This window comes from Tympanuchus pallidicinctus, unplaced genomic scaffold (assembly GCF_026119805.1).
Source record: "Tympanuchus pallidicinctus isolate F22 unplaced genomic scaffold, pur_lepc_1.0 scaffold26, whole genome shotgun sequence".
Lineage (NCBI taxonomy): Eukaryota > Metazoa > Chordata > Aves > Galliformes > Phasianidae > Tympanuchus > Tympanuchus pallidicinctus.
This window is the reverse complement of record NW_026294743.1, coordinates 8,451,704-8,471,274: the sequence shown is the minus strand read 5'-3', so window position 1 is coordinate 8,471,274 and position 19,571 is coordinate 8,451,704. Positions and strand designations below refer to the sequence as shown.

The 19,571-nt window shown below is 42.1% G+C and overlaps 1 protein-coding gene across 2 annotated transcripts; it reads left to right on the top strand.

The window, feature by feature from the left end:
• Positions 1 to 4,549: 4,549 nt before the first annotated feature.
• On the top strand, positions 4,550 to 18,814 carry AADAT (aminoadipate aminotransferase). Of its 2 annotated transcripts, XM_052690182.1 has the most exons (14): positions 4,550 to 4,605; positions 5,315 to 5,383; positions 6,132 to 6,300; positions 7,278 to 7,410; positions 7,964 to 8,038; positions 9,136 to 9,345; positions 9,849 to 9,914; positions 11,117 to 11,199; positions 12,292 to 12,388; positions 13,172 to 13,233; positions 14,981 to 15,045; positions 16,269 to 16,375; positions 16,824 to 16,925; positions 17,921 to 18,814. In XM_052690182.1, the coding sequence occupies exons 2-14, from the start codon at positions 5,317 to 5,319 to the stop codon at positions 17,969 to 17,971; spliced, it is 1,287 nt and encodes a 428-aa protein (XP_052546142.1). In that variant the 5' UTR covers positions 4,550 to 4,605; positions 5,315 to 5,316; the 3' UTR covers positions 17,972 to 18,814. The 2 variants fall into 2 exon arrangements, with proteins under 2 accessions (XP_052546142.1, XP_052546143.1); XM_052690183.1 differs by lacking the exon at positions 17,921 to 18,814 and having other exon boundaries at positions 16,269 to 16,409; positions 16,824 to 16,903.
• Positions 18,815 to 19,571: the final 757 nt, after the last annotated feature.

Below are 19,571 nucleotides of genomic sequence, written 5' to 3'. Positions count from 1 at the left end.
CTCAGTGTGCCTGTGTGAGGAAAATCTTTGTCAGGCAAGTGGATCTGAAAACTAAATCCCGTATCAGAACATAGCCCTTCTTAATTGTACATCTTAAAACAAACAAAACACTAAACAGTTATAATAGCCCCATGCAAAAGAAGCTTAAAGCATTGGAATAAATGAAATCGCAAGAGGCTGGCAGACAGTCGCTACTCAGATTCCACAGGGCTTCATTTCAGAGCCCATTCTCTTCAGTATTTCTATAAATGATCTGGATACAGGACTGGAATGTGTATTCAGTGTGTTTACTGATGGCACTAAACTAGGAAGAGCAGCTGACTCCTCACGGACAGAAAGGCTCTGCAGAGAGATCTCAGCACTTCAGTAAGCTGTACAGTCACCAACCACATGAAGGTTGATGAGAGCAACTGCATGTTCTGCACCTGGGTTGGGCCAACCCCAGCTACCCATACAGACTGGAGCATGAGAGGCTGGAGAGCAGCCCTGTGGAAAGGAATCTTGGGGGCTGCAGTCAATGGCAAGTTAAATTCAAGTCAGCCACATGCCCCAGCAGCAAAGAGAGCCAACCCTGTGGTACATTGGGCCTGGCCCACCAGCTCAGCAAGGGAAGGGATCATACCATTCTGTAGCCTTGCTTTAAGCACTGCGTGCTTTGGTTTGGGCATCGCTGTATTAAAAAAAGTAAACTTCTTAGAAAGTTTCCAAGGAAGGGCTACAACTCACTCTTTACAACTATCTGATAGGAGGCTCTAGTGAGGTGGGGGTCAGCTTCTTTTGCCAGATAGCTAGTGATAGGATGAGAGGGAACAGCCTGAAGTTATGCCAGAGGAGGTTTAGGTTGGATATTAGGAAAAACTTGTTCTCAGAAAGAGGGGTGAGTTATTGCAACAGGCTGCCCAAGTGCAGTCAGCGTCCCTGGAGGTGTTCAAGAAAAGGGAAGGTGTTGAGGGGAGTTACATGGTTTAGTGATGTGGCAGTGACAGGTTGCTAGTTGGACTAGGTGATCTTAGCTGTCTCTTCCAACCTTAATGATTCTACACTAGAAGGTGTTGAGGGGCTCAGGGGGCAAGACTTACAAGAAGCCACTGCTTGTTCAGCCCAGAGCAGACGAGGGCTGAGGGGATGCTTCATGGAAGCCTACAGCTTCTCCAGAAAGGAATTGGAATGAAAGCACTGAGCACTGCTCACTGGTGGCAGCGACAGGAGAGAACAGCATAGAGCTGCATCAGGGGAGGGTCAGCTTGACATGGAAAAGTTTCTTCCCCAGAGAGCCATCAGGCACTGAAACAGGGTCCCCAGGGTCACAGCCTCAGGCTGACCGAGTTCAAGAAGTTCAGACAGTGCTCTCAGACACAGCATTTGAATTCTGGGAGATCTCATGTAAAGCTAGGAGTTGCGTGTCCCTTCCAACCCAGGATGCTTTGTGATTCTGTAAATGAGAGAAAGCAGACATTTCATTGAATATGTGGGGATGCTTTATGAACTTCTCAAATCTCAGTAATATACAGTTAAGGCACTCCTCTAGAAAAAAACGTTATGTGTATCACGAGTTGTGATGCCTTAATTACCTGCAGACATCTTCCTGAGGTAATGAGTAAAATAACCTAATAACTAAGTGAAACTCTGCTGAAGTCAAGTCATTAGGAAAGCAGTGTCACATCTAAGTAAACTAACCCCATTTTCTATCCTGAATTAACTAGCTGTTGTGCTTTATCACAGCTGAATGGGATCATTAACTAATTTACAGTGAAACCAATTATTAACTCTTGAATAAAGATACAATACATTATATGCAAACATCTAAGGCAAAGGCAGAATCCAAATGTGTTTCCATTTATTTTGTTAAGAAGGTAAATGCAGAGTAGGACATCCTTTTGTCATTTGTTAGAGTTCAGTCTCAGTTTGGGATGAAGGCTCACAGGAACTAACTAACCTACCAAGATTTGACACAAAGTGTCTCACTGAGAAGCACCAGTTTGAGTTACCTAGCCAGAAACTAGAGATAAATCCTAGCAAACTAAACCTAAAGAGGGAAACCAGAAGGCTTTTTTGTGAGGCAGCAGATGCTGCTCTACTCTCAGGATAGCACACCTGCCTTCAAGCTTGGGAAGCTCTACCAAAATCAAGAAATGCTACCACTGAGAAATTTGGCTGCAATGATACAAACACCTGATACTAAAAGCTGCTTTAGCAAGGAGTGGGATGGGATGATATCTAGAGGAACCTTTCCCATCGCTACAGCTCCACGATTCCAATCTCACTGCAGGATGACGGCTGCAGCACACCATTCTGCAGCGAGGATCGGCCATAGAAGATGGCTCTGGGCAGTTCAGGAGAACAGTGAGTACAGACAGCCACCCAAGACCTGTAAACCATCCCCACGAACTGCCCAGAACCATCTCCTGCCTCAGGGCGCTGCTGGCCCCAACCTTGCGGCACAAGTGGCTTCAGCATGCCCCAGCAGTAGGTCGTGGTACTGCTTCAAGCACAGCAGGATGAGGATGCTGATCTTACAGATCGGGCTAGTTATTGGGCACACACAGGACATGTAGATGGTCAGCGTGCCCCAAACAAGGTCTGACAAGGAGGAAGAAGAAAATTAGAAGATAAGGATGAAGATCAGGAGGAGGAGGAGGAGGAAGAATTGAGGCCAAAACAGCTTTCTGTTCCTGTCTGCAGAACTGCCATGATAATTAGCAGGAATGGAAAGAGGACTAATGGCAAAGAGGAAAGAGATTGCACATCTGTCTCTTGATACCAGCCTACCAATAACATCCTGCAGTACTCCTCAGATGAAGGTAATCAAGGAAGATCTTGAGCACAAGCTTGTAGCTATGATTTTTCTGTAACGTCGCTGGGTACAAAAAAGAAAATTGCTTAAATAAAGGCAACGCATAAGAGGACCTCCATCTGTCAAGGTCTAACTCCAACCTAGCTCCAAGTATTCCCTTCTCTGAAAGAAAAAAGTCTTGATAAAATAACTTGTAAATCAAAGTTCTCAGGTGGACAGTGATAACGCCGGCCCTGTCAAAGGACATACCTTGGCACTTCTACTCTGTGCTGTTTTGCTCAGCCCCTCAAAATTCTCTTACATTTCACTTAATTTTTAAAAATCTGACATCGTGTTCTCCACGCAGCAGCAGATGTTAAGAAAGCTGTAATTTTAACAGCTTTTTTTTTGTTGAAAGCCTTGTGCCACTTTCACAGGAACTTACAAACTAGAATTTCAACTGAACAGAGAAAAGCTGTTTGGCCATCAAGTCAATAAGCATTTATCTGAGGAAAGCAAAGAGGCTAACGTGGCTTACAAAAGGAAGAGGGCTACAAGTGACCCAGCTTGTAGGATCACTAACAGCAAAATAAAGTTATTTTCCCTGGCAACTGCCACAGAAATATCCACTTTCTGTGCTGTTGTGCAAGTCTTGTTCCAAACACATCCAGCTTATAAATCCACTTAATCTGAGGCGAGTCCTTAAAGAGTTTATGAATTATTGTTGCTTGCAGCCTTTCAGTACCTAAAGGGAGTCATTACTCAGGAGGGGAATCAACTCTGAAAGAGTAGATAACTGCAGGACAAGGGGAAATGCTTTTAAGTTGAGGGAGGGAAGATTTAGGTTGGATGTCAGGAGAAAGTTCTTTACAGAGTGAGTGGTGAGGTGCTGGAACAGCTGCCCAGAGAGGCTGTGATGCCCCGTCCATCCCTGGAGGTGTTCAAGGCCAGGTTGGATGGGGCCCCGGGCAGCCTGGGCTGCTATGAAATGTGGAGGTTGGTGGCCCTGCATGTGGCAGGGGGTTGGAGATGCATCATCCTTGAGGTCCTTTCCAACCCTGGCCATTCAGTGATTCTGCGATTGTTAAACCTAGAAAATTATTCCTACAGTCTGCATGCATCCTACTTAGTGATCAAAAATGTTTATGAGTTATCAAAGAAACTTCTTTAAGAGAACTGATTTTTAAACTCACATCTTTGTTTCTAATCTCAGCATTCTTTTTCCGTCTATGAACTCCTATGGGAAATACATCAAGAGGCTCGAGTTTTCGCTTCCACTTTCTTCAGGTGGAATGAAGAGCTGTGGGTACAAATCACAGACAGAAAACAGACAGGTGAGAAAACCTCAGGTTGGAATATGTCGCACCGCTATCGGCATGCCTGAAATCGGCATGCCGCGGGCTGGAACAGCGGCGCCACCTGGTGGTCGGCGGGAGCGACTGCAGGTTCGCAGCCGCTGGGCCGCGATCGGCTGAGAGCAAATAGCGGAGTAACCGATCCAAATATTTCCCCGGCCTTTGCTCTGTGCCACGAAGCACAACGCCGGCAGCCCGGAAACAGAACAGCAAGGTTACGTTCCAAGCAGCTCCGATCCACCTGGCGCTTTCCCGGCTCCTTCCCCCCATTAACCCGAGTTTAAAATAAAGAAATAAATAAGAAATAAAGAAATAAAAAATAAAGGAGGAGGGAACGGCCCCTCCCACGACTTCGGCACGCCCCTACGCAGCTGCAGAGCTCCGGGCCAGCAGCCCGCCTCCCGCGGCCCTTCTCCCCGCCCACCCACCGCAGACCGCTGCGGACGGGGTCGCCGCAGGCTCCGCGCCGTGCTGCCGGTAGGTGCGAGCGGCCGCAACACCAGCCACATCGACGGGGGGGTACCGGCCTGACGGGGCAGGGCAGGGTAGGGTAGGGTAGGACAGGACAGGACAGGACTCCGAGCGGGTCTTGGCCGCGCGTGGGATCGGTGAGCGCCGATGCGGGCGAACGGAACGGGCGCGCTGTGCTGCCGGCAGCGGAACGGCGCTCCGCGGTGACGTTAGAAGCGGCGCTTTGCGAAAGCGCGGCCGCCCGAGGCGTGCTTCCGAGGCGTTGTTTCGATAGCCGAAAGCGGCAGCTCGGCGCTGCTCTTGCTAGAAGGGCACGCTGCCGGCTGTCGCTCAGAATCCATGCCTGGTTGTCCGGATGGGCGGTGGAAGTCCTGGACGTTCAGAGTCAGGCTGGGAGCACACGGTCCTGCTCTATGTATCTATCCCTGTCCGCTGCCTCTAAGGGTCCCCTCCAACTCAGACGATTGCAGTCCTGCTGTATGCGATCGTAGCAGCAGGACGGAGGCTGTGACCCAGCCAGTGCACGTGAAGAAGAAAATTCCTTCATTCCAAAAAGAAAAGATCCAATACTGACCCTGATACAAATTGACGTGATGGAGCCCAGCTGTGGGTGGGACCGTTTGCAGGTGTTACTCGTGCCACGTGCTCATACCAGAAGCAGGAGTTCCCATGCTTTTTTCCCCCTTGTGCTCAATTATTTGCTCTTTCTCCACAGGCATGAATTATTCTCGGTTTCTCACAAGTGTGAGTGCGGCAAGAAAAGCATCTCCAATAAGAGTTCTGAGTGAGTATGCGCCCGTTCTTGTCAGGTTCTCTTAAGAGTATCATCTCGTGTTCTAGACTTCATAGAGGTGCTGTGATGAAAGACTTGAGCAGGCTTGAGAGAAAGCCTGCCAGCTGCCAGGTGTTCACTGGGCCAGTTAAACATGACTTGTTACGGAGAAGTCAGGTACATATAAAAAGAATAGCCTTGAAACGTTCATTGCAGAAACTCATCCGGACAAAAGAAATAGTGTTGTTGTCACTTAAACAAGTGCCTGCAAGTCTCTGCTAGCGCTTCTGCAGCAGGGATTTTGGCACAGCTTGCTGTGAATTGACACTTGTTGTCCAGTTGTCTAATAAGTACTGGAGAACAAACTCAGTATTGGAAGGCACTGAGCCAGACCTGATAGCATCCGTGCTCTCACATCCAAGCAGAAAGCATCAAGTCAGCAAGAATTCCATATTGTGAACAAGTTCACTTGCCAAGGTCCACGCTGTGCTAGCAGAGCACAGATTGGATGTGAATGATTGTGAAATTGCATTTAAAGCAAGAGTTACCAACATTTCCTCCATACCACCTTATTTACACATTGCCTCTGCTGCTAAAGCCACGCTGACAGAAACTCCCTTATTTAAAAGCTGTAACCAGATGTAACTACCAGTAATAGTAGTAAAACAAAACAAACTTACCTGGGTTATTATTCGATAAAGTGTGTGAGCGACTGCTGCAATGATCAAATTGTAATCGAGGTATTTTCCTTTTGCTGTAGCTGAATTGATGCAAAAGTCTCCTCCGTCTCTCATCTCTCTGGCTGGAGGGGCCCCAAACCCTGCTGTTTTCCCATTTAAGAAGGCTACTATTGCCACTGGACATGGAAACGCTGTTGAGATTGGGGAAGACTTAATGAAGAGGGCTCTTCAATACTCTGCCTCAGCAGGGTATCTGCAAAGGCTGCTTGCTCTGAAAGATGGTGGAATGAAAGAATCCTGAAGTTCTCTATCATGCCTTTATTGATCTTTACTGAAACAGCTTTAACTGCTTCAAATTTTCCTCAGTGTTTATATTTCGGTTTAAGCAGGAGGTTCTGAGTAGATGAGCATTTTTATTTTAAACAAGCCAGAAATTTCCCAGCTGTTAGTATCTGATATACTCCCAAGTCAGTAAAAGGACTCATCCTGTGTTTTGTATTAAGCTGTTCAATGAATGATGTAGCATTGACGTGCAGTTTCCAGATCCTGGAGCATTCATTTTGCCTTTATTTGGTACCCTAAAGAAGTTGACACACAGCACTTGTGGTGCTTGAGCTGAGATCTTTATACTATTGGCATTTTTGGTACAGCACCAAGTCAGGCTTGTGACAGGCTTGCAAAAATATGCACTTAACTACATAGTCACACAGGGCATTGATTGGTGCAGTTGCAGCTTTTGTTAATACTTAGGAGAGCACAACTTTAGTAAACATGCATTTGTAGATGTATTATAAGACTTTATCTTAAGAACAGTTTTTTATAAAAGCTCATTTGCTAGTTTCTTGCTAGCTGTACCTTACTTCCAGAAGCACTGCAAACTTGGTCAGACAGCCACTTCTGAGTATGGAAGGATTGTTCCTAGGAGCAGACCCTGTTTAACCTCCACCCGTGTTCCATCCTCAGTGAACCATTTCTGTCCGGATTTCTCAGTCATCATTTGATGTGTGTGGACTGTAGGTGCTCATCTCTGCTGCTCTTCCAGAAGAAAGATTGATATCTTTACCATTATTTGATTAAAAAAAAGTCAAATTGGCATCTGAGTATAGTTGTGAGACAGTTAAAGCCAGGCTCAGGACTGTGTGCTAGATGTGACGGTGATTTAGAGGAGCAGCCCCTTCTTGGCCTCTGTAAGATGTTAGGTGCACCTTGCCTCATTCCTCTTTCAGGATTCCCGAACTGCTGTCGTGGCTGAAGAATCTTCAGAGGAATCTACACAATCCCCCCACAGCCAACTACAGTCCTGAGGGAGGACAAATGGAAGTGTGTGTCACAACTGGCAGCCAGGAAGGCTTATGCAAAGTAGGACCAAGAACTCAGTATATTGAAAGTACTTCTTTCAAGATGGTGTTTTCTTCCCTCAGTTCAGCTATACTCAGCATTAAGCACCACTGCAAAGCTTTGTGTAGGGTATTTGTTAAACAAACACGCTGGGCAGTCTCACGTCAAACATACGTGAATGTTCAGATATACCAAAAAGCCTGTCAGAAAATATACTAAGATAACATTTCTTGTTACTCAAGAAATCAGTGCATGGGTGCCTTATTTGCTTTTTGTAACATGACAAAGTGTATCAGTCTTCCTTGAATAATCAACCTGTTCAGTCTGCTCTGCTGCTTAGTCGATACTTTGTGCAGATGAAATGCTTTCTGTTGTATGGAGAGCTGTTCCCGTTTCAAAACTGTTATTCCCCAGCTCTGTTTTGTTTCTAAAGCTGGTTGTTCATGTTTTCCTCACAAACAGCAGTTACTTAAATTTTTGGGAATTACTGGTGTGTAACCAAGACTTACAGTCTCACTGAAGTCAGAACTAGGAAGCATGTGTAAAATATGTCTAAAATAGTTCTCTTTCACAGGTGTTTGAAATGCTCATTAATCCTGGGGACAGCATCCTTTTGGATGCCCCCACATATTCTGGGACACTAGCAGCTGTAAGTATTTAGTCAATAAAAAGCTGTGAACATCAGATTTGAACAGCACTTTAGTACCTGATCTGCTTGCTCGTATGCCCTGTATTTACAGCAGCAACACATCTAAGAGTCAAGTTTTTACTGTTAATCCAGTTAAGTTCTTAAAGATTAATTCATAAAAGCTATTCCCAGGACACAGCATCCTTTTCTAAATCCCATACTTTATTCTAGGACTGAGGTCATGTTTGGGATGTGGAAGAAAGTCATCACAGCAGTCAGTTCAGAACAGATTTTAAGTGGGTATTTCAACAAATGATCATTACTGAAGTATTTTACAGTCTGATTGTACTGTACCCAGAGTTTTCAGATGTGAACTATTAAGTACTGTACAAAAATAGCAAAGTTTCCTTCTGAGAAATTAATGGCTATATAATTAAACATCAAATAAGAATACGTAAGAGTTGTAAGAAGAGTTAGGATAGATGATGTACCACTTCATTCCAGTTCCCTCTTGCACTGACAGGAATTCTGATATCGTTTGGCTAATCAAAGATTTCTTGTTAAGAACATACTTTCAAAATTGTTGCATCAACTTAGATTTTCACTTAAAAATGCTGAGCTACATGGTACAGATAGAAATCCCATGGAGGGGAGACAGCATGCTGTTTTGTTAGTATTTTTCCTGCAACTCTTTGCATTGCTGTCAGTATGTCATTGCAGTAGCATCATTCTGTTCTCCCAGGTATTGCTGAATATTCTTTCCCCTTTGTCAGTAATGAGTAGCTTGCAGTTCTGGCACTAGTAGAATGCAAATGATCCATTGGAAGTAGAGTTGCAGTAAACTTACTGTTTGTGTTGAGAGCATGAAGAGAACAATTCAAACTCTGCACATGCCTTTCTGCTTGCAAAAATGTGTCATTTCCTAGAGAAGAACAGCAATTAGACATTAGTTACCTTTTTCGTGTGGCTTAACAGGGCAGATGAAGAGGAATGTGGTAAGTTTGACAAGTTACTGAGCAAACCTAGACAAGCTGTGATTTGAATCGCGAGGAAGTAAGAATTTGGGATAGCTACTAAGTCAGAAAGGATCGTGACAGTTTTGTTCATCCTATCAACAGCTGAGACCTTTGGGCTGTAACATCATTAATGTTCCTAGTGACCAACATGGCATTATTCCAAAAGCTCTAAAAGAAATTCTGTCCGCTTGGAATCCAGGAGATATAAAAAATCACAGCCGCCCTGTCCCCAAGTTCCTGTACACGATTCCAAATGGCTGCAACCCAACTGGAAACTCTCTGACCGCGGATCGCAAGGAGGAGATCTATCAGGTATGTAGGAGGGGCCTCATGAATGCTGTGGGTAGAAATGGATAAACGTCCATCTTGCTGTAGCTAAGGGTGCTCCCCATGCAATGTTTGTGCCCATTATTGGTCCAGAACACATTCTACCCAGAGCTTGTTTCTAAACAAAGCCTCTTTCATGAGGAGTCTTCAGAAGCAAGAGGTAAATTATGTTTTGCAGTAGTAGTATCTTGCTGCCTGGTGTCTTTGTCAGGAGCTTCAAAGTGGGTTTGCCACAAGTGTACTGTACCCTTTGAACACACCTTTAGTTATGCACCTGTCCTTGCAGTGCAGGGAGCGTGTTTACTGTTTAGACTGATGTCTGAATTGGGCATTTGAAACCCCCTCCTGATACAGCTTCGTATACAGTGAAGGAGCAACCTGTGGGATCCTAATATGGTCCTGGTAAAAGGTCCAGAGTACGCTAAGAACTGCATTTACAGTCTTTATGTTTTAATCAGTGTTTGCTTTGAATTCATTTCTTTCTTTAGCTTGCAAGAAAATATGATTTCCTTATTATAGAAGATGATCCTTACTACTTTCTTCAGTTTGAAAAGGTAATCTTGCATGCTACGTAGCACCTTCATTTCTGATACCTAAGAATTAAAGTTTGAGCCATAAATCTTCTTGAATAGTCTTCATGTCCTTCTTCTAAGTTAGTTATATGCTTAACAGTCTATTGCTACTTTTACTTGCCCCCCTTTGTGGTATTTTATTGCATCAGCCTTGTAATTGTGGTGGTTCAAATTCCTCAAGCCTTACACAGGACTGAATTTCCCTCATTACTAAGATAATTGCAAAGATCTTGCCTGCAGAGCAGAACAAACATACCACCAAAGCAGTGCCTGAAAATAGCAGCCTCTTGATGTTCTTTTCAAACCAGTTCACTTCCACATCCAGGGGAAGATGGTCTACTCCTAATCTATTACATCTCATTTCTACCCCTTTGCCTTTTGGCATCCAGTTATCCCAAAAGCCATAGGAAGTAATACTGGATAGGCAGCTTCCCTCCTTCCCTACAGATCTTCCTCCTGTGGGTAACAAAGTGTTTAACTGTCTTTCCTAATGGATCTGCAACAGCACAGCCTGCTCAAGTACTCAACCTCAGGAATAAAAAGCTGGTCTTGTAAGGAAGCAAAACATTGGTAGGAGCTGAACAGCAGTATTCAGTATTCTATTTTGAAATACATTTTTGTGGGAGGAGGCAATAACAGTGCCTCACAGACACTGAATAGCATTGTTAGCTTTGCTAGAGAATGAGGGGAGGATGTATAAAGGTAGTAAAATATTTGATAAAGAAAAAAGCATGCTGAACTCAGATCAAAATATGGACATATCTTCTAACTTCCCTTTGTTTGGTTGTTTTTTCTTTGTTTGTTTTTAAGCAAATGTAAAAGCTACTGTTCCATCTTTAAAATTGCAATACCCTTCTGTATACTCCTTAAAATCTTGACAGAGAATTTGTTTCCCCTGCTTATGGTGTCATACCAAATCTTGAACTGAGCACTTGTGTGCTCATCAGTGGGCTAAAAGAAAGAAGGCTGATTTCTTGATGGCTTTCACAGAATATTACATCTCAGACAGCTACTGTAAATAAACATTTGTCAGCAAGTTACTGCCCCTGTCCTTTGAACATCCATTGCTAAAATATTTACTATCAAAATATGTACTCTAAGAAATAATCATGTCTCCATAGCAAAGTAATTCCACCACAATCCCTACTAGAAACTTGAATTTTCTTTTTTCTTTTTCTTTGAAGCCGTGGGCTCCAAGTTTCCTCTCAATGGACGTGGATGGCAGAGTCATCAGGACTGACTCATTCTCTAAAGTTCTCTCATCTGGGTAAGGCCCACTTCAGACTCCTCACTATTACATCTTGATTAAGGCACAAGACTAATATTGTGTGCAAAAGGATCAGATGACAGTTTTTTCGTCTAATACCTGCTCATTTCTGGGAAGTGTTTTTCTTCAGTGTACGAACTTTTCCTGTCATCTCTTGAAAGTCATTTATAATTCCAAATTCTGATTCTCTTCTGATTCTGATAGGTATGCCATCCTGCCCAGGCAGGGCCAGTCTTCCAGGCATCACATAGGCTGAGACTGGCTGATGCTGGCCTAAAGCTCTCTGCCTGGAACTCCTAGTAGACTTTTGCCAGTTTCCTGCCTATTACCATTTCTGCAGACTCTTCCAATGTGTGAAAGAAATGATGACATAATTCTCTACAATCAATCAGAGTTGCAGTGATATGTTACCTTCTAGCTTTATGGTTCTTTCAGGTTGTGTCTTCCTGAAAAATTAAGCTGGATACTCTCACACAAAACAATATATTTGTGTTTTCATTTGCTTTTATTATTCTAATAGATGTAAGAAAGTAATGTGAATTTTGCACTGGCAGCTAGTGGATTGTGACCCCATCCCCAAGAAAGAGAAGAGACAGCACGATGCCAAGTGTGATGACACTTGCAGAAGTGACACTACAAAAAGGCACGATGCACTTTTGTCTTTGCCAAGGACACATTTCAGCTTACTGATTGGCTTTAATGGCTGTTTGAAGAAAAACAGTCTGAGTAAAGACAGGTCATAGCAGTGAAACATGAACAAGAACCTATGTTATCAGCCTGAATTGCATTTATCCTGCAGTGCTAAAAGAGCAAAAGAAGCAGCCTGTTTGCCAGCTTGCTTATTTTTCCATGAAGCTGAGCGTTCATGACTTTCAATTCTGTGAATAATCCATCTTTCCTTTCCTTTGATTGATCTTAGCTTATAAGTTGTGTAAACCTGGGGTTATAGCACTATTAAAGATATAAATACCTTTAACAGCCTTAGCACATTAGTGAAATGATTATGGGTTTTCTGGTTACGAGTTAAACCATAACTCTCATGAAGGATTTGCACAGTGCATTTCCTGTTCTAATCTTTCCTTTTTCTTCTAGGTTGAGAGTTGGTTTTCTGACAGGTCCCAAGCCTCTTATCGACAGAGTTATTCTACACATTCAGGTTTCTACAATGCACACCAGCACTTTCACACAGGCAAGTACCAAACTAACAACTGAATTGTATTGAAAAACCGGATTCCAAGACAGAGGAAACTAAGAACAAGCATACTTGCACTACACTTTTTCAGTTTTAGTTACAAGAACAGATATTGATTCACCAAAAGGGAGAGATCACCAAAGAAATTGCAGCCAGAACTAGAGAGCTTAGTGCATGGAAAGCACTAGTGCTTCAGCTAATATAATATAATAGAAGCCATCAGATTTCAAGAATCAAGATTTAAGATGTTTTATCTCTTGCCAATGGGATCACTTGAAAAACCTCAATATAAAGCATACTTTGGAATTTCTTCTCCTCCTCCTCCTTATTTTTCTTCATGCTTAGTATCTAAAATAATACTGGCAGCTCACAGACATCACAAAGGTGCCATCAGCAGCTCCTTTATAAATAGTAATAAGGAAAAGAGACATCAAGCATGTCTTCACACAACTTCCATTAGTTCATCAGAGGGGCAGTATTAAAGAGAGACTGGAAGGAACTTCCATTAAACAGTATACATTGCCTTCCTTTTTTGCCCAGATTCCCATATTCAGCTCTCCATCCGTTCCTTCCTCCAATTCCAACTGTTGCCAATGTCCTTGAAGGTAGCAGTGACAGGGACTGCAATAGTCTGCTGCTACTGCCACTTCTGTTTATAAAGGGCTTTGAGAGACCCTACGTGCAATTTCTTGCCCAGGTGGAATTCTGAATAACACACAGAGCAAGATATTTTTTGAGTGTGGAGCAGCTCTGTATTGATAGTGCATTTTATTTCTTTAGATGATAATTTCACAGCTTCTTCAGCAGTGGGGAGAAAAGGGTTTCTTGGAGCACACAGACAGGTAAGGTCATGTCATATTTCGAGTCCCTCATCTGTCATGCTGCTCCTTGCTACCTGCACAAAACAGGTGTCCGTGTGAGTATTCATGTTGCATTTCAAATGTCGTAATCAGATTTGAACCCTAAGCTTCCTACAGTAATGGGTAACATGTTATGGTTTGTAAAGGCTTGTCACAGGATTGTAAGAGAAGCGTAAGAAAGGTTCTTATATCTGACCACAGCAGCCACTCCTGCCCCTGAGCACCAGGCTGTTAGCCATTCCATGAACACCAGAGAAGAGACACTAGCTCTGGCTTTGTATCGTGTTAGGTATCACAGAACAGGTGTAAGAAGTAGGTTGTAAAGACAGATGTGTAGAAAAACTCTGACTACTCTTTATCTCAGCTTTCAGCAATTAGAAAATGTGTCTCTTAAACATTTCTCTTCTCTTACTTTCTTCCTGACAGGGAGGCAGCCCTTCCTATGCCAAATGCATTCGTCCTCTTTACCTAATGAAAATAATGCTGCAGTAGGCTACCCACAACCCTTGATAACCTCCTAGAGGCTGCTGTTAGGTGACTTATTTTTGATGAAGTCTTACAGCTGATTACTATTTCCACATGATTTCCCTGGGATCAGGTTGACTTGTTGGATTGTGCTTTTGAGTCAGAGTAAGGCTATTGTTTATAGTGATTACATTTCTGTGGAAGTTTTGCCTCATACTTAAAACTCAATTCCAATGTGCAAGTGAAATAACAGCACAGAAAAGCAAAGAAAAAAAATAGTTAGCACAGAATTTATGATGCAGTTAAAACTGCAGAAGTAAAATTTACCTTTTATTTTATAGAGTATAACTGGCATAGGCAGAGTCTTTGAAATTTGTAAGCTTTTCTAGCTAGTATTTGTTAGGTTTCAGGAAATACGTTTGGAAATCAAAGCTCTGTCTTCCAAGAGTATCAAAGAAATGTGAAACTACTAAGCATGGTTCATATGTAGAGAAGGGAGCCCTTTTGCACCTGATGTATGCATTCTGCGCCATACATTTCTGTCAGGTCTATCTGATGTTGCAGAATCACAGCTGCTTCATTTTATACCAGTGAGAGGAGTCCTTGTACAAGGCTTGTCTCCCTTAGACCTTGGGGTAGGGTCATTTTCCTTAGTAAGTTGTTGTATTATTTTGAAGTTTTAGTTCAAGTATGGAGGCAGGAGGCTCAGAGGATTAAAACAAGGGGAGCTGTCAGATAGTCTTGACTTATTATCATATGATCTGTTTTTATCTCATGAAATATTGTTTCCATGTGTACCTATTACAGAAACTTAACCCAAATGCATAAATATCACATATGTACTTTTGCAGACATACAAATACTTAATTTACTTCTGTATGCATGTTTTGTGTGATGACTAGTGCAAACAGAGCTTGTATCCACCGACATAATGGAATGGATATCATTTATAAAGTGTTTAATACTAAGTTTTCTTGGACATGTAAGGATTAAGAAGCAGCAAGAAGCAGCTACAAACGCACTTCCTCTGTCTCATTGATCTGTGCTTTGTTGTAGACACCATGAAGCATTCAGGACTTTTCCAATGCATATACAAAGTTTCATATACACAGTGTATTGTGCTGTGCTGATCTAGGATGTGTTCATATTTCTGTTAAGTGTGCATTTTGGTTGATAAGTAGAAAAGCTTTGTTTCTTCTTTTGGAAATAAATGGACTCTGAAGCGCTGTGAGATCATGGCTTTCAATTGGTAATGTACTTGCAGAGTTGTGGAGTTCTACAGGACCCAGCGGGATGCAATGCTCATTGCTGCTGACAAATGGTTGAAAGGTCAGTCAGTGCAACACAGCTAATAACTGAGACTTTTTTTCCAGCTGTTATCATCTTTGTGTTCAAGAAAAATTGCTGAAGGTCACCCCTTGACCAAAGTGATAGGTGATCACTATGAGCAAATCAGTGACGTGAAATATTAAGCTTAGGGTGGATTATCTCAGACTGCAGTTGTCCTGCTTTTCTGGTGGGGGGCAAGTTAGTGATGATGAGAAAAAATCTCACCACATTGTCACATATAAAGCAGCTGTACAGACAGAATGTATTTCACTCCACGACATTCTTTTTCTGTTTAAAATCTGTCTTTAAAATCCCCATCTGAAAGTGTCAGATTCAGTTGCATAAATGTAAAGGAAGATATAAATATGGTAGTAGTGATGGTCATTTTCAGTTCAGACATCCACTTCTATGATTAATCACAGAGCACAGAACGAAGCTGCTCAGCAACAATGGGATTACAGTTAGTGACCATAATTACTCCTTTTAGTCAGTCTGCAGTGGAATCAACAGTAATTATTTAAGAACTGCCCACCTTCCTGTTCCTTCAGCCTGCCTTCATAAGATAGGTGTTCCAGCCCATGCATCATCTTCGTGGCCCTCCTTTGCATGCTCTCAGGGACCTGGACGCAGTGCTGCAGATGGGCCTCACAAGGGCAGAGTAGAGGATGACAATCACCTCCCACTCCTTGCTGGCCACCCCTCTTCTGATGGCAGCCATGATATCGTTGGCCTTTCAGGCTGCAAGCATACACTGCTAGCTCATGTTAAATTTTTCATCAGTCAGGACCCCTAAGGCCTTCTCAGCAGGGCTGCTCTCAAGGAGTTCTTTTGCCAATTTGCATACATATCTGGGGTTTATCTTGACTCAAGTGCAAAACCCTGCACTTTGCTTTGCTGAACATTATAAGGTTCACAAAAGCCAACCTTTTGAGTTTATCAAGGTCCCTCTGGATGGCATCCCTTCTTTGTGCTGTAATCGACCACACCATTCAGTTTGGTGTTGCCAGCAAACTTGCTGAGGGTGCATCAATCCCATCATCTTTGTCACTGGTTAAGATGTTCTAGAGTACCAGTCCCAAGATGGAGCCGTGAGGGACATTGCTTGTTACCAGAAGTTCATTCAAGCTCATGCAAGCAATAAATTTACATCACTTACTCTATGATGTACCAAATTCCAGGAAGAACAGAAGTTTCTTTCTTGATTCCCTTTTCTTTGTCTCTAGGCTTGGCAGAATGGCATCCTCCTGCTGCTGGCATGTTCTTATGGATCAAAATTAAGGGAGTTTCTGATACACAGCAGCTGATCATGGAAAAAGCTTTGCAAAAAGAAGTATGACCTATGGTTTAATGGCTTATGATATGAAGTGAGGAAATGATGAAATAAATCTATTGTATCTATCTGCACATAGGCACAGAGCTATGAAAGCAGGGAACCTGTGTCCACAATCACCACTGAGGCTGAGGCATTGCGCTGTAATGCAGTGTGTCATTAGTAAAATATTTTCTTATATGTATTCAAATGTTGATATTTAATCAGCTTAAAATTACATCACATGTATATGTTGTGTATTATATACAACATATTTACTATATATCTAATAGTATATATCTAATGGTACTTCTGAACACTGACAGTAAACCAAACCTGGTTAGGAACCAGCTTGAGAGCCCTTTGGTTTTGTTACAAAAAGTCTGATACCAATTTGCCCTCTCAAATTTAATAGAATGTATTGTTTTCAACCTTGCTTGTAACTGAGTGGTTCACTGCTTTTACCCAGGTGTTACTGGTTCCTGGGGGAGTGTTCAGCATCGATAGTTCAGAGCCCAGTCCCTATGTCAGAGCTTCTTTCTCTCTGCCTTCTCCAGCCCAGATGGATCTGGTAAGTGAGACTGAAATTATTCTTTTTTAAACATTCTTATCAAGAACAGTTTCTCCTGTAGTTATGTGATATAATGATATTTTTACTTCTTGTGTGGTTTCTTATTTGTTGGTGTATTTATTTGAGTACGTAGGCATTAAAGCAGTACTTTTGAAGCAGCTTTTTCTCAGGCAAGATACTTTTATCCAAACTTCCTGCAAAGTGCTGAATTTATAGGACTCTTTAATTTTTTTTCTGTGTATCCCATACACACAGATTCTTACAGAAGAACATTGATTTTCTTTCCTATGATTCACGTGCATGTTGCATTTTGTTTCTCAAGAAGTAATCTGTATTTTGCAAACGGTTCGGATGTTATTTGGCTGTCTCTGTAAAATCAATGGGGAGAAAGTCTAGAGATAACTTGTTGTGCAGATTGTGATCCTCTGATGCAGGTGCTCGAAAGCTCAGTATCTGTAGTTTTACTTTCATTCAGCTACTCAGGTCTGTAACAGATTTGTGCTTCTGCTGTCCTGTGTCGTCGTCTTTGTGAAAGAAGTAATTCCTAGGCATGCTGTGGACAGTCAAATCGTACCTTGCTGCCACTGTACTTCTGTATGCTTCTCTTCTGAATTTTCTTTCTTTCCTTTCAGCTTTGGTGTCTCTAGGGCTCTATAATGGGTTCAAAGAGATACTTTTCCAAGGATTGCTAGTTCTACTAAAACAACTGATTAGCTTCATTTCAACTCTGAATAACCATTGCGCATCAATAAGTGTATTTTTCTGTTTCAGAAAAAAAACTGCCTTTCATTTTTTATCAGATGAGTGGAAGCTTTGTCTTGTCACAATATATTTAAAGCCAATGCATGTTGTTAGAGAAAAGGAAAACACAATATCAGCAGAATTTTGTAGTATAAAGCAATGAGATCATATGTGAGTGTTAGGGTAGTTTTAGTGGACTGTGTTTAAGTAATAATGCAGGTATATGAATTTAAACCATATTTATATCACTGCAGGCTTTCCAGAGACTGGCTGATCTTATAAAAGAAGCTGTACAGAAAAAATGAATAGAGCTCATACAGCTCTCAAAATCATCTCAAGAAAATATATATTAACATTGGGACTTTGTCAGAACACTTTAAAAACAAGCACAGCACCATGGATGTTTCCACTGATTCAGCTAAAAAAAGAAAAGAAGGAAAAAAGAGTGAAAAACACATTGCTGATTTTTTTTTTTCTTTGTCAATACATTTCACTGCTAAATTTATTCTAATCCAAAAATGTTTGATATGCTTAAAAACAAGATGTTCTGCTTCCTGTCAAATCCATCGTATTCACTCGATTTTGGCTTTTGCTTTCTGTTTGGGTTAGGAAGCATGGAAATCAGTCACTGAGGAAGTTACACCTGAGGTAGTTGTAGGCATTCTTAATCCTAACTGATACATTCTGCCAAGACCTTTTGTTGGAATTGGTTTTTTATTTTGCTTTCCTTCTTGTCCTGCAGTACATTGGTTTTGAGAAGATCAGTGTCAGGTTCTACTAAAGTTTTGTCAGATAAAAATGAGGTTGGGATGTTTTAAATTGGAAACTGGCATAGCAAAATCAAGCCACAATTACAAACGCTGGCTTAAGATTCTCTGCAATTAGCAGTGGTCTTGCAACTAATTTTTCTAGTTTTTATAGGTTTTCTGTTTGCTTGTTTCTGTGAGTAATTACTCTGTGTCTTAGAAAATGGCTGGTAAGCAAAGGCATGTGGATGTGCTAATAGAACTGCTGCCTTGGTTAACTGCAGACATCTTTTTTAATAGAGAAGAGCATAAGTAACTGAACTGAGCACTGGAATGAACAGTACCTTGACACAGATGTACAAAGCAAGCAAAACACTAAAATAAAGATCTTTTGAGCTTTGATCCCTTGATTATTATCATCCCAAATGTTAGATTCTTGGCGCCATGTACAAAACTTTCAGGAAGTTTTAACTGTATAGATTATCCTAGGCCTCTCAGTGCATCACTCTGCAACCCAACCCTCTCCAATCCTCACTGCAGGCAGGCAAGCTGGTGCCATGGGTGAAGCCAGCCACATCACAGAGTTGGACTGAGCTTGGGCACATCTAGGACCCTTGGGGTGGGTGGTACAGCCCAGGCCATAGTTATGGTTTTCATCCTGGTGGATGAGAGACTGATAGATCTGTTGTTTTTCCTCTGGATAAATGGTACTCCAGTATGGTGACCAAGAAGTACTGTACTCTACAACACTGCTTGTTATTTTCTCCCAAGTAGAAGTCTAATCTCTGGTAACTGTGTTGTTGAGATCTTTTCTAAGCTCCCAACTATTTGCTTATCTCAGTGAGTTTCTCTAATTCGTACACAACATAACCTTGCTTAGACTGTGGCAAAAACTCTTCTAATGTCTACTACTATCATGCCTTGGGACAAATTCTTGTATAATTTTCCAGTATGATCCTCTATCCATTATTTTTCCTTTGCAAAAAAGACCTTTTCCTGCCACTGTAAAATTCTTTGTAGTCCCATCTAACTCACCAGTGAATTTAATAGCAGGAAGGTGGGAAAGGTGGCCAAAGTGCTGACATGGCAGAGCTGCCCACAAAGATCACCACAGCTGGCACTGAAATTTGTGTACGGCTGCAATGCTAATCTGTGCCAT

Bases quoted from the DNA above. Each gene is read 5' to 3' on its own strand.
- AADAT (XM_052690182.1), top strand. From the start codon at position 5,317: ATGAATTATTCTCGGTTTCTCACAAGTGTGAGTGCGGCAAGAAAAGCA. The intron at 6,301-7,277 runs GTATCTGCAAAG...TTCCTCTTTCAG, and splicing joins CAATACTCTGCCTCAGCAGG to GATTCCCGAACTGCTGTCGT. The intron at 13,234-14,980 runs GTAAGGTCATGT...ATGTACTTGCAG, and splicing joins TTCTTGGAGCACACAGACAG to AGTTGTGGAGTTCTACAGGA.